This window comes from Boleophthalmus pectinirostris, unplaced genomic scaffold (assembly GCF_026225935.1).
Source record: "Boleophthalmus pectinirostris isolate CB_2022bp ecotype Guang Dong unplaced genomic scaffold, ASM2622593v1 HiC_scaffold_11, whole genome shotgun sequence".
NCBI lineage: Eukaryota > Metazoa > Chordata > Actinopteri > Gobiiformes > Gobiidae > Boleophthalmus > Boleophthalmus pectinirostris.
The window spans coordinates 5012783-5026813 of NW_026570994.1; the positions used below are offsets into that span (position 1 = coordinate 5012783).

General features: G+C 38.6%; 1 protein-coding gene across 1 annotated transcript in view; it reads right to left on the minus strand.

Annotated features, from left to right (window-relative positions):
• LOC110170911 (receptor tyrosine-protein kinase erbB-4) overlaps positions 1–14031 on the minus strand; it is a gene marked incomplete at its 5' end in the record, with an annotated part of 420000 nt that overhangs the window by 37571 nt on the left and 368398 nt on the right. Inside the window, one exon of the mRNA XM_055166723.1 lies at positions 8655–8816. Within this exon, the coding sequence (XP_055022698.1) occupies positions 8655–8816 (162 nt within the window). The remainder of the gene's footprint in view (positions 1–8654; positions 8817–14031) is intronic.

Genomic DNA, 14031 nt, shown 5'->3' on the forward strand with positions numbered 1-14031 from the left:
TCTGCATTTTTTTGTTCTTTTGAGATATGTAATGTTAAACCTTTTCTGATTAAAATAAATAAATGTTTAATAATAGTTTTGCTTAAACATTGAATCCAGAACAAGCAGAATATAAAATAATAACAACATTTGGTAACACTTTAGTTTAGGGACCATGTATTAATCAGTAACTAAGTGTTAATTGGTTTGCTAATTAGCTATTAGTTGGTATTAATCAAACACTTATTAATACTTATAAAAATTTCAGTGTTTGCACAAAAACATCGATTGTAATCTGCACTACTTTAATGGGAAGAAAATAATTAATGGGAGAGTACTCGCAAAATACGGCCTTAGACAAAAATTCATTAAAAGTACTTTATAAATACGAACAAAGATGTAATTAAGCACTTATTATGCATTTAACTTATTAACATACAACATAATAACTAGTTATTAATATGTGGTCCCTAATATAAAGTGTTATCCAACATTTTAAATAAATAATGTCTCTATAGTCTATCTGTAGCCGCTGAGTCAGCTCTAGTACATTTCTGAGATGATCTCGTGGGCCAAATATAATTATATCTCGGGCCAAATTTGGCCCCCGGGCCTGAGTTTGACATGTTTGTTCTAGGCAAAGCCAAATCATCTCCATGGAAACAAGCAGGTGGCAAAGCCTATATAAAAAGGTACATAGCACATCTTTAAATTTGTAACATTAATATAGACAGTTTGCAGATCAAAAAGGTGCATTGTGTAACTTTCTGGTGAAGGGTCTGTCGCCTTCTTGTTTCTATGAATATATCATTGCTCTCCCTGGAATGTTCCACACTATGACATTAAACAGCTCTACTTTACATTTATTCAATTACAGGTGGTTTTATAGCTCAAAAACACCTAGAAAAGCAGACATTCTGACTGTGAGTGGGTCACCTCTCCACAGATCTGACCTGTAACCTGAACTCTATGATGGTAGATAATGCTGTGGAACATTCCGGGCAAAGCAAAATCATCTCCATGGAAACAAGCTGGTGGCACAGCCTAAATAAAAAGGCACATAGCACATTTTTAGGCGGTAACATTTTTGTGAACCAAAAAGCTGCATTGTGTAAATTTTTGTTGAGGATCCATCACCTTGTTGCTATGGAGATGTCATTGCTCTGCCTGGAATGTTCCACAGTATGACATTAAACAGCTTTACCTTACATTTATTAAATTACAGGTGGTTTAATAGCTCAAAAATACCTAGAAAAACAATGTTGTGATGGTGAGCGGGGTCGCCTCTCCACAGATCTGACCTGTAACTTGGCCTGGTTTGGTCTCCATGAAGATGAAAAGGTTTAAAGCCACACTGTGAAACATTTCTGACAAAGCACTAACATATCCACGAAGAAAAGCCTTTGACGGACCCTCCACCAGAAAAGTTACAACCAATTTAACGATCAGTAAACACAAACAATTACGTTAGCTTTAGCATGTAGCCGCGGGGCCTTGACACACATGTAATGCTACTTTCACTTTCATCGCGTTGAGTTATTTTTCTATTTTTACACCACGCGCTACAAGTGCTGACGACGCCGACGGAGAACACCCACGCTCGGTCAGTCTCGGCGGGGCGGGTCCGTACAGCGCCGGTGGGTGTTTGTACCGCAGCGAGAACAGACGCGCGGCTATAAATATCACGTCATTAGCATTAGCATTAGCATAGTCAAGTAAGGTCGTCGGGAAGTCGTTAAAGGTGCTATACGATTATGGTGATTTGGTATTTTAAAATGGCTTTGAAAAAATACAGAAATAAATAAAAAGAAAATTTGAACTTTGAGTTGCCCGTAATTAAAAATTTAAGAAAAATAAACAAAAAAGGCTCTTAAAAATAAATAAATAAACTTGTGGTGTAATCTTTCATATAAGATAAGAAGTAATATTTCTGTAAATTTTTTGGTAAATTTTATGTGTCCACTTGCATTTTGCACCAAATTAAAAAAACAAAAAAAAAAACACGGTCTCTAACCACACTGTATTTTGTCCTTTGGATAGTTAGCAGACCCAGAAAACACCAATATAGCGATTTTTGCCCTTGCGTATATATTTACTTAAAGGTGTATTATGTAACTTTTTTGGCAGACTAGAGTTTGAAATCTGCTTTGCCTGCATTTTCCAAAGTATGACATTAAGTTGATCTATTTTTCATTTATTCAATTCCAGATGTTCTTATTATTCAAACTATTTCTTACTATGAGTGGGCTTGCCCATCCAGAGATCTGACCTGTGACCTGTTACCATCATCTGCCTGTCTCCATAAAGGCAGATAAGTTTATTTTGAAACTGTTTAGGCAAAGCAATACCTTCGCCACGGAGACAAGATTAAAAATAAGATTCCTTAGTAAAAATATATGTCTTTAATAATCGTAATAAAGTACTTATAAAGCATTTAGTGTCATTTGTAGATGCTTTATAATGCTCAAAGCCATTAACAACAGAACATGTGTGAGCATTAATAAGCTGTGTGTTAGCCTATTATCAAAAAAAACAAGCCTCTGGTGGGAGTACATAGTAATATTTTAACATTAATACTTTAATCATACCTTTAAAGGGCACATATTACAATATTTTCTGATGTATGGCTACGTTCAGACTGCAGGGCTTAATGCTCAATTCAATTTTTTGTGAGGTCGTTCATATTTCCAATTAAATGCGATTTGTATGTGAATGTTAAACGGCCCAAAAGTGTCCCGCATGTGCACTGGAGACACGATGACGTCAACCGCAGTGAGCGTGCTCTGTGTTTATGGAAGTTGTCCAAACATGGACGCAGCATTGAGCACCTGGAGATTTTAAAGTTCCTCTCGTACCGGAGCCAGAACATGAACAACTTACTTGTTTTAAGGAGGAGATTGAGAAGGAGAAGGACGAGGTTTTTGGCCGTGGTGTTTTGTGGGACAGCGGCAGCGACGTCCTGTTGAAAGGAACGTGTGGATGTGGAGACGTGAGCCAAGAGTGGTGAGTGGTGATGTGCTTCACTTCAGTGACACGGAGTTCATTAACAATTTTCACCTACTTCAGCGCAGAATAGTGACGTTTGTGTCTTGTTGATAACGTATAGGTCGGATGAATGCGCTTTGGCCGTTCAGACTGAAGTCACATGTCAAAAGATCAGATATGTATCGGTTTCAGGAGCACATATCCAAGTGTCCTGGGTCACATTTGAAAAAATCGGATCTGTGTGGTTCAGACTGTCATTAAAAGATCAGATACAGGAACATAGGGGCCAAAAAATCTGATTTGGGTCACTTCAGGCTGCAGTCTGAACGCAGCCTATTTTCTAATGTTTCCTCATCACAAACAGACCTGGAGTTGTGTTTTGTTTCATCCACACATGTTTAACACACAAACCCTGCACATTAAGGCTTCTCTCAAACAGAAGACACACTGTTCCACATTGTGATGTCATGTGGTAATACAGAAAGTGCTCCACTCCACAAACCTTCACTAGATGCATTTGGATGATTTCAGCTTTCGAATTGTCAATATCTACTGAACTAAAGGTAAAAAAGTAGCTGTTAAACCTTCAAAACTACCGCTTCGTGACACCACAAGGTGGAACGAAGCATTTTGAGCTTTGGAGGTATAAACAGACTAATATCTCTCAACTCAAATACGTGTGAATGAAACAAAACACAACTCCAGGTCTGTTTTTGGTGAGGTAACAGTATTAGTCAATGTAAACATCTGAATAAGAGATAGAGACATTTCTTGTACTTTGTGTTGTCCGCAGTGAGTCCCGGCGCTGTAATAAAGGGCCGTGCTGAGGTCGATTTGCGTGGGGAGTCTGGGGCGATGCACGACCCGGCCTCACAAACGTAGTCCCGCTCCACAAACACTCCACACTGATTGGAAGTGAGGTGGCTCTATTTGTTTCGGATGGAGGCGTAGGAAAATTGTGTTCCAGTAAAAAAAAAAATTAAGTTCATCCAAAACAGTTTTAATGCCTCATCACACCAGGGATTTGAAGGTTGACTAAAGTTTAAGAAATTGATGCTTTTACTATCTGGAAAAAACTTCACTATATCATATTTTTGTAACTTAAAGGTTCTACATTACACCAAATGGACTCTTGTGAGCTTTAAGTCATGTTATAATGTTGTTACCTCCTCAAAAACAGACCTGGAGTTGTGTTTTGTGTCTACATCTGCAAAGCTCAAAATGCTCTGTTCCACCTTGTGATGTCATGAAGCAGAAATTTTCAATTTAACAACTACCCTTTAGTTTTAGGTAATTCCTAGCCTGATTCATCAGCTGGTTTCACTTCGTAGAAACCGTCTGACCTCACAGTGTTAGAATTCTTTTGCTTGACGGTAGGCGGGTACTTTTTATCATTTAACCAGTCGCTGCTATAATGCTGTAATGTGCTGGTATATTAAGCTTTTCCCAAATCTCGTAGGAAGAAGGACAATAACGTCTTTCCCCTTGATAAAATTCACTAAACACTCTCTTTGTTCCGGCTTTAAATCTTGGGAATCATTGACGATGACCTTTCGCTGATTGGCTGGTGCCCGAACTTGCACTTCCGGGGTTTTTACAAACCGTCTAGTGTATTCCGATTCCTGACCTAGTCACTGGAGAGAAATAAAATTGAATGGAGACACTGGGTGGCACCAGCCTGGCTCGGTAATTCCAGGGTTCACTGTAAACCTGAACGTTCAAAGTAATTAAATTGATTAAGTTGTGTACAAGCAAAATTTTAGAAAAAGTCCTACTGACTTAATTATGTCAAGTTCGGGTTTGGGTTCTTCTTTTTGAGTAATTCTAACTAATATTTTTTGATTAAAGGGAACTATTGTGGGTATACAACAGTATATTGTGAGGTGCAACTTAGTAGAATTAAGTAGTTAAAAATAATATGTAATATGTGTATCATGTACTATGTGAATACTATAACGTGTCATATATGTAAGTATGTATGTATTATTAAACTATATACATATTATATTATATTGATTGGACTAGTAAATCGCTTGACTTACACACGGGGGACCTGGGTTCAAATCCCCCTCCTACGATGTGTATAATGTGTGTATACTATGATGCATTTATATGTACATTATAATATGTGTCGATATAACTGGATTTCATTTCATTTCTCTCCAGTGACTGGTCAGGAGTCAGAATACAATAGACGGTTTGCAAGAACCCTGTAAGTGCGAGATCGGGCACCAGCCAATCAGAGAAGAGCCATATGTTCAGTGTTGTCAACGATTCCCAAGATCGAGGATTTAAAGCCCGAATAAAGAGAATGTTCGGAGAATTTCATCAAGGGGAAAGACGTTATTGTACTTCTTCCTACGGGATTTGGGAAAAGCTTAATATTCCAGTTAGCCCCGATAGCTGTGTGTTACATACATCACAACCAAATAGCAACGATTAGTTAAATTATAAAAAATACCCGCCTGCCATCGAGCGAACAATATCTAGCTGCAAGGTAAGACAGTTTGTATGAAGTGAAACGAAATTAAACCGGCTGATGAATCAGGCTATGGATGTAGTGGATTGTGTGTACAACATGTGTACAAAAATCATGGATTACATAGAAAACTAAAAATTATTCCAGTGGTTTGAACATTCTAACTGCAAATGTTTGTTTTAATTCAGCTGTTATCAAAAGGTGCAAGTAGCAAACCACACAACCTTTTAAATTCTGGAAAATTGTGACTTTTAAGTTAATCAGTTTAAAATAATTGAGGCAATTGATTATCTAAGATTTTTTTATAGTTCAGTAACTTATTTGGTTTACAGAGTTGAAATGATTCTCGTGAACGGGTGTGGAGTTTAAAAACACAGTGGAGCACTTCCTCTACTACCACATGACATCATTCATTCATTCATTCATTTATTTCTTTGTTTCAACCAGGTACAACAAAATTCAAAAAGAATAACAAAAATAGTGATATGTACATGACATATTTGGGACCTGGTGCTCAAAAGGAATAGCATGAAGTTTAAAAAACTTATGGAGTCTTACCCCAAATGTTTTACATAATCACGTGGTTCCCTTTTTTAAAAATTTGTTTTATTTATATATAATATTTATTTTAATCACCTTTGGAGTGCTTATCTGTCATTTGCAAAAATATATATATATATATACCCACATATATACAAAAACATATCCACATATACTTACATACATATGCAAGTACACACACTTGTACACACATATGTACATACAAACATACATATACACATCACAAGGTGGAATAGAGCGTTTCTGTTTGAGAACTCAGCCTAAATACGTAATATTTGTGAGTTAAACATGTGTGAGTGAAACAAAACACAACTCCATGTTGTTTGTGATGAGGAAACAACATTAGAACATAAAACATTGACCTTGTGATAGAGGAACATTATAATCAACTCCAAATGTTGTAATGGGCAATAATACAGATTTGAATCAAATGAGATACAATATTTGAAATGGTCAGTGATCAGCTTGTGTGTTTTTATGGAGACGTCTACAGCCAGGCCTGTGTCAGTAAAACACTGGTTTGGAGCAGATGGAAGGACTTTGGAGGAAGAAACGTGACTATTTATTGGATTAAATGGCACAGATTAAAGTCTGTTTTGTTTGTACTCTCAAAATGAATGCTGAATTAATATTTTGATGCGTTTAATTAGAAAAATGAAATGTATGTAACAAAATGCAAACAAACAAACAAAGAGGAAAACTCAGATGTGAAATTTTCAGTCCTTTAGGGTTGTGTTTGGCATGAAAAATATCACAGTAATTAGTTTTTGACCATATTGTCTAGTCCTAATAATTCTAGAAGGCCTATTTAGCATTGTCTGACTCCTGTTCTATGTGTGAGCGGGTTCACTTCTCCACAGACCTGACTGGTAACCTGGCTTGGTGGCGTGATAGATTATATTCATGTCATACTGCTGAACATCCCATGTACAACAGCAATAATAACATCACCATGGAGACGAGCAAGTGACGGCCCATCCACTAGAAAAGTTACGTAACATTCCTGTGTACTTTCATCAGTTCTGTGCTCCAAATCGTCTGCTTTCTTCATGTTTATAGAACCACGAGGACACATTCAGATCTACATCAGCGCCAAAAGACGTAAAGGGTAAAGGGGGGATGTGAGGTGAGCTCTTCACTCTAGTTTGAATGTTCCACACAGGAGCTTTAACATATGGTGCAAAGATTGTAGAAGTATTGGGAAATGTTAATGGTTTCTTTAGAGAGAGGCTTAAGCAGCAATAAAACAGACAAACTGTGCGCTATTTACACAAGCAGATTTCTCTGGATGCTCTGTGTAAGATCTGAATGATGCATAGATTATATTTTTAATGAGGATATTAGAACTTTGGCTCCCCTCACAATATCTATGGGAAAGTACGACTAAATTTTTTTTAACCAATTAAATTCAATTACATTTTGTTTAATTTGTAACATTTTCTGTTCTTTGTAATTAATTAATTCATGTATAAAAATAAATTACTAATTAGTTAATTGATCACTGCATTTATATATTGCTTTTCAATACACCCAAAACGCTTTACAGATCATTATTCATTCACTCAACACTCAGTGGTGGTAAACTACTATTGAAGCCACAGCTGCCCTGGGACACATTCTGCGCCATTGGCCCCTCTGGCCACCATCACTCACACACACACACCACTTTCATACTTGGCAATGTGGGTGAAGTGTCTTGCCTAAGGACACAACGACAGTTTTTTTGCCACTGGCGTCTCCCTGTGGCTCCTGATTTTCCCAGTGTCTCCCATCCAAGTCCTGACCAGGCTCAGTCCTGCTGAGCTTCTGAGACCTGATGAGATCAGGCTTTGACAAGTCGGTATGACCAATGAATGAATGAATGAATTTGTAACATTTTCTGTTCCTTGTAATTAATTCATTATGTATGTATGTATTCATAATGTCTAAAAATAAATAAGTCAGTTCTTCAGTTCTCCAAACCTCCTTGTCAGAGCCTGATCTGGTCAGACCTCTGAAGCTCAGCAGGACCGGGTCTGGTCAGCACTTGGATGGGAGACCTTTGGGAATTCCAGGTGCAACGGCAAAACTGATGTGTCCTTAGGCAAGACACTTCACCCACATTGCCTAGCGTGAAAGCGTCGTGTGTGTAAGAGTGTTGGTGGTGGTCAGAGGAGCCGAATAACGCAGATTGTCAGCCTCGCTTCTGCCCCAGGGAAGTTGTACCTACAATAGTATCTTACCACCACTGAGTTTGAAGTACATGAATAATACAACAAACTGTAACATGACTTTGAGCCTCTAGAAAAAGCGCTATATACGATTAATGCATTGTTATTATTATTATTACATGCATATTTCTATATATTAATGGATTATATATTATTATTATTATTGAATGTGTATTGTTGATATATTTATTTTTAAGGTTCAGGTTGAGGTACACTTTATTGTCCCTGTATTGACACAATGCTTCCATGGTCCAAAACAATGCAAAGGCCCAAAGAAAGACCCAAATGCCCCAAGAATCAAACCAAAACCTTCTTGCTGTGAAGCGAGAGAGCTAGGACTGTGTAAATAAAATAAAATACATAAATATAATGGTATCTACTCGCTCATATTCATTTCTAGACACAACATCACAGTACTGTACATGCACGTGGTCACTTACACCGACCTTTCCTCCGTCGGCGTTGTACTCCTTCTCGTCGGCGTCCAGTAATCTGGCCAGGCCGAAGTCCGTGATCTTGATGTGATTGGGCGATTTCACCAGAACGTTCCTCGCTGCCAGATCTCTGTGCACCAGCCTCCTCTCCTCCAGGTACATCATGCCCTGCAAAAAAGAACCGCACGGATCCTTCATTATCGTAATACATTCAGGCAATTATACGCGAAGGGAGAAGTGTCAGAGCCGGCATTAAAACCCGTGTCAAAACTGTCATGGCGGTCGACATTTAAATGCAATCTTTCAGGGTAGGAGGGAGAGACAAAGGAGCTCTCGAGGCGTCAGGCGGTGGGACTTTTGATGAGATGAAAATACAGAAGAGGTCTTGATTCGCTGGCTCGGCGCTGAGAGAATGCGATGTGGGTTTACATGGCTGCCAGGCAATAGCGTGTGTGTGTGTGTGTGTGTGTGTGTGTGTACAGAGACAGAAATGTATTGTATTGTAATAAAGGAGCAGATGTGGAGGTCCCAGAGAGTCAGAATCTTTATGAACTTTTGTATTGTTGTTTTAGTGTTACTTTAGTTAACATTATGGTTGAGGAACACTTTATTGTCCTCGTACGAAAACGTGACCTCTGCATTCGACCCAACCTTCAGTGTTTCCGGGTTTAATCATGTCAGGAGCAGTGGGACCCATCTCCAGATCTCCAGATCCAGGTCTAGTCTTGCTGGAGGATCTGACTTATATGCGAAACACTCAGCCGCCGCATCGTCCATTTGTGAACTAGACTTGCGTTACGTCTCGATTTCTATCTGCCACCTGTCTCTACGGAAATGTAATGGTTTGGCCTGTATGTTCCGTGCATTAAAATGATCAATGTCCACTGAGGCAAGCAGGTGGTGCCAGTAATAACAACAATAATACATCAGATTTAGCGCTTTTTCGGATACTCGAAGACGCTTCACACTGTATTATTCATTCACTCCACACTAGAGATCAGCGCGGGACAGAATTTTCAGTCTCACTCCCGCCCGCACAGCAAAGAATTGTAATTTTCAGTCCCGCTCCCACCCGCATCTGCGATATTTTGTTCGCAAAGCCCACAAGATGGGGTCGTTGGCTTTCTTAAGCTCTATCAAACACGAAAAAACTGAAAGGAATTGTCGAAAATGTCCGCAAGATTAGACCACATCCGGAAGTTTAGGCTGCTTTAAAATGTTGTATGATAGACAGACATGAATCATTTGTATATTTTACTTTACACTCATATTTAGTTTGCTTCTGCTCCCGCCCGCAATGAGCTTTCAATAGTGTCCTGCGCCGGGGCTGCGTGCAGGGCTCTAGTCCACACTTGGTGATGGTAAGATAGTCTTGGAGTCACAGCGGCTCCTCTGACCATCACGCGCACACATTCATACTAAACAATGTGGGTGAAGTGTCATGCATAAGGACACAGCAACAGTTATTTTTGCAACTGGTGCTACTCCACTATGGCACCTGATATTCCCAGTGGTCACCCATCCGAGTACTAACCAGGCCCGGGTCTGGTCTCGGTCTCCTCTGAGCTCTTCCGAGTTCCGAGTGGAAAAGGGGCGTGTCAGTGTGTGTCGCTAGGCAACATCCACAGACCTCCAAGTCAGATAGACAAACGGACACACCGTTTCACTACTACCCTTTTCATTTTCAAATTTTCAAATAGTCCAGAGCAGGGGTCTCCAACCTGTAGCTCAGGAGCTACTAATACGTCTCCACCCCCTTCCAAGTAACTCGCCAAGGGATTTCTGAATTACAAGTACTGTCCTGAATAACTCACATTTGATTAATTAAATACCTATTATTATTGTAAATCTATCATTCATAAATAAATAATGGTTTGTGTTTTATCCAAATGTACCCCATCTAAGTCTTGCCGTGGCTCTTATGTAAACTTTACTTCCTGTGACAGCTAAAATTTCCACATTTGGATAGAATGAACAATATTATTAGGGTTGTCCCAATCTGATGCGGACTCGATTTGGACTCGGTCCAATGGTCCAATCAGGTATCGGATAAATAATATACGTATATAACACACAGGACACAACAGTTGATGTGTTTTTGTACTGAGGATGTTGCGGTGTGCACTCTGCTGTGGGTTTGTGGATGTGGTGGTGGTGTGGGGGAGAGAGGCTGTGGGGCTTCTGTCATCTCCTTTTTATTTGGTAAGAACTTTTTATTATTTTTTGGATTATTATTTGAATTTCATAGACGAGCCTAAATATACAAAGTGTAGATTGTGCAGAGTCGAGTCTCTGGTCTGATCTGGTTCTGGTCTGGTTCCTGTTTTGTCCAGTTCATTAAGTTTACTAAGTTACACATTCCAAGACCAGACTGTGAAAAGTCAAGATTTTCAATAATGATGGTTCATGGTTAGAAAAGTTAATCAAATTAAAGTTTTGGACATTTGATTTTTCACAGTAAGTTCAGACCAAATACTACACATGAAATCAACACAATGTGATCCCCCCACACATCCTGGATCTTATTCTTTGCTCTTTGTTCATTTCATAATGTTTTATAGAAGTATCAGATTGGGACTCGGTATCGGCAGATACTCAAAATCAAATGACTCGGGGCAAAAATATGTGATCGGGACATCCCTAAACTTTACCAACCCATTTAGACAATTATTTTGACTGATTATAGTTTTTCAAGACAGCATCAGGAGAAGTTGGGTCCGATCAAGTGGTAACGGAGGGAAACAGGGGCAGATTTTTGACATTCAAATGTCTCTTATTCAGAAACTAGAGGAACTATTGAAATAAGTAAAGTATCAGAATGTAGGAAAGAGTTACACTCCAACAGGGTCAAGTTAAACCTGTGATATTTCTTTCAAGTTGTTGACAAAAAAAAAAAAAAAACTCATGTCGGTAACGGAGGGAATGAAATATGCAGCACTTTTTGGTCAATAAATCCAAACAGTGATAACTCTTGGTTCTCACTTCCATATCCTTAACAAACTGGTTTGAATATTTGCTTCATATAGTTTTCTACCATATGGTACAAGATTAGGTTGAAAAACCTCTTACTTTTTGACTAATGAGATTTTTTATTAAGAAAGGTCATGGTAACGGAGGGAAAAGTAACGGAGGGAAAATTGTTCAAGCAAGTAGAAGGTGCAGGATTTTACATCATTTGTCGCTTTTTTCTTCTGAATACTTTAATATTACTTCAAAATGAAAAGGAAACTATTTCTATAAAATATGTCAGTCCTTCCAAGCAAATTTTTAAATACATTTAAAAAAAAAAATCATGTACCTTCATCAACAGTTCAAAGATGGAATAACACAAGATATGATGAAATACATCCATTTATTTACATGATTTGCAGGTCTTTGAAATTTGGGAAATAATTTTTGTTCCATGTTTCATACATGGTCTGTTTAAAACGAATGGAACTTTAGAACCAAAAATGGTACAGAAAAAAGGTCAACAGTTTCATAAACTAGAGTACATATGTATCTGTTCAATACATTTTTATATTAGATGCATTAACTTGAATTTTTGGTCCTGCTGTTCACTTCTGCTTGACTGGGCCCAATTGTCTGACGTCTTTGTGCGCTTTCAGAACTTCAGGTATAAGCTCCAGAAATCAACAACCACAGACTTGGAAATAAGGTCCACCTCATTAAAAAGCCAATCTCTAGGTACAACACTTTTAATGTGCAATAATTTAGACCACTCTAGACACCACATTATTTCAAACGAATGATCTGTTCAGCGTTTTTAGCTTATGTCCACTGTATGCACTTTCTTCGTGGAAACCTTGCAAACAGCAGCCAATCAAAAACACGCCTAGTTAACTTCCTCATCAATCTTCTTCTAAAATTAAACATGACACACACCTCGGACCTTGAGCACCGCGCGCTACCTTCTGCTACTCTGCATTTTCTAACGATTAAGCTAATTGGCGCAATAACATTAGCATGAACGCTAACTCGGCAAAAACGTCGATGGCGCAGGCTGGCCCGGCGCGTGTCAAACGAAATTAAAACGTCACTCAAATTTCTCAAGGCGTCGGGGGGAAAAAAATGCTAATAATACCGAAACGTATAAAAAATTCAAGTGCGGATATTTGAATTCCAAGGTTGCGCTAGCCCCCGGGGACGCGAGCTAGCAGGCTACGTCCGCGCAATCTTGTTCTGTCATGAGCGATATCATGTCCGACGTAATTGGGGCCATTTTGGAGACGGCGACGGCGGCGACAATGGGCCGCTGTCCAATTTGTTAGCGGCGATTACGTACACCTGATGAGACAACAAAAGCCGCAAGCGGGGTTGAGTGGCATCTCCGTAATTTGTTGCTCAATGGACTGGACGGGGATTTGACACTACACGCGAGCACAAAGGCGACGTTTAGCGAAGACAAGATGAGTTAGCAATTAGCGTCACTGGACAGAATGTAACTGAAATGATGTACAGTCGTGGTTAAAGGGACAATACACAATTTACTAACTTTTGTTTTTTTTTTTTTTTTGATACATTACAGTTTTGTTTCTTTCTCAAACAACATGCCGGGACTTGCGTTTTGTTTCATTTGCACGTTTGAGTGTTTTGAGCCTCTCTCTTCTCAGTTCAGAACACCTTGTGATGTCATTATGTGGTTATACAAGTGAAGTTCATCAATATTTAGAATGTTTTAAATTCGACTGAAAGTACTAGTATATATTTTCAGGCATATACAGTATACTTGTCTGATAACTGAAAATTTGTCCCCTTAGAATTATAAACTTGAATACTTTAATTTATTTTTTGTCTGTTTTTTGATTTTCCTCAATACCGTTTATAACTTTATTTTTAAGTTTAGCTCATTTTTGAGTTAATGCCCCGTTTCCATTTTTGTGTACTCAAATCTTTAAAAGAAAGTATCTTACACCTACTCAGCTGTCTCGCCAAAAACATAAAAAATAAAGAGGTCCGTCACAAGACAAGCTGAGTGAATTGGAATTACATACTGATCATTTTGTTTTAGCGAGCCTCCCACCTCAATCTCCACAAACCTAACACACATTGACATAACTTTAAAGCTGCATTGCGTAACTTTTCTGGTGAAGGATCTGCCACCAGCTTGTGTACATAGTGATTTTATTACTTTACTCAGAGTGTTTCACAGTATGGCTTTAAAATTTGATATCTCCATCGAGCAAGAAACATGATGCCAGGTCAAGTTACATGTCAGATCTGCGGAGAGGTGCTCATGCTCACAAAAATAAATATGTGTAATTCAATTAATGCAAGATAGACACAAGTGGGTAAAGTAGTCAACAATTTTACTCAAGCAAGAAGTTACAAGTTAAAGTTACTTTGGAATAATATTACTCAAGTAAAAGTACAAAGTAGTGGT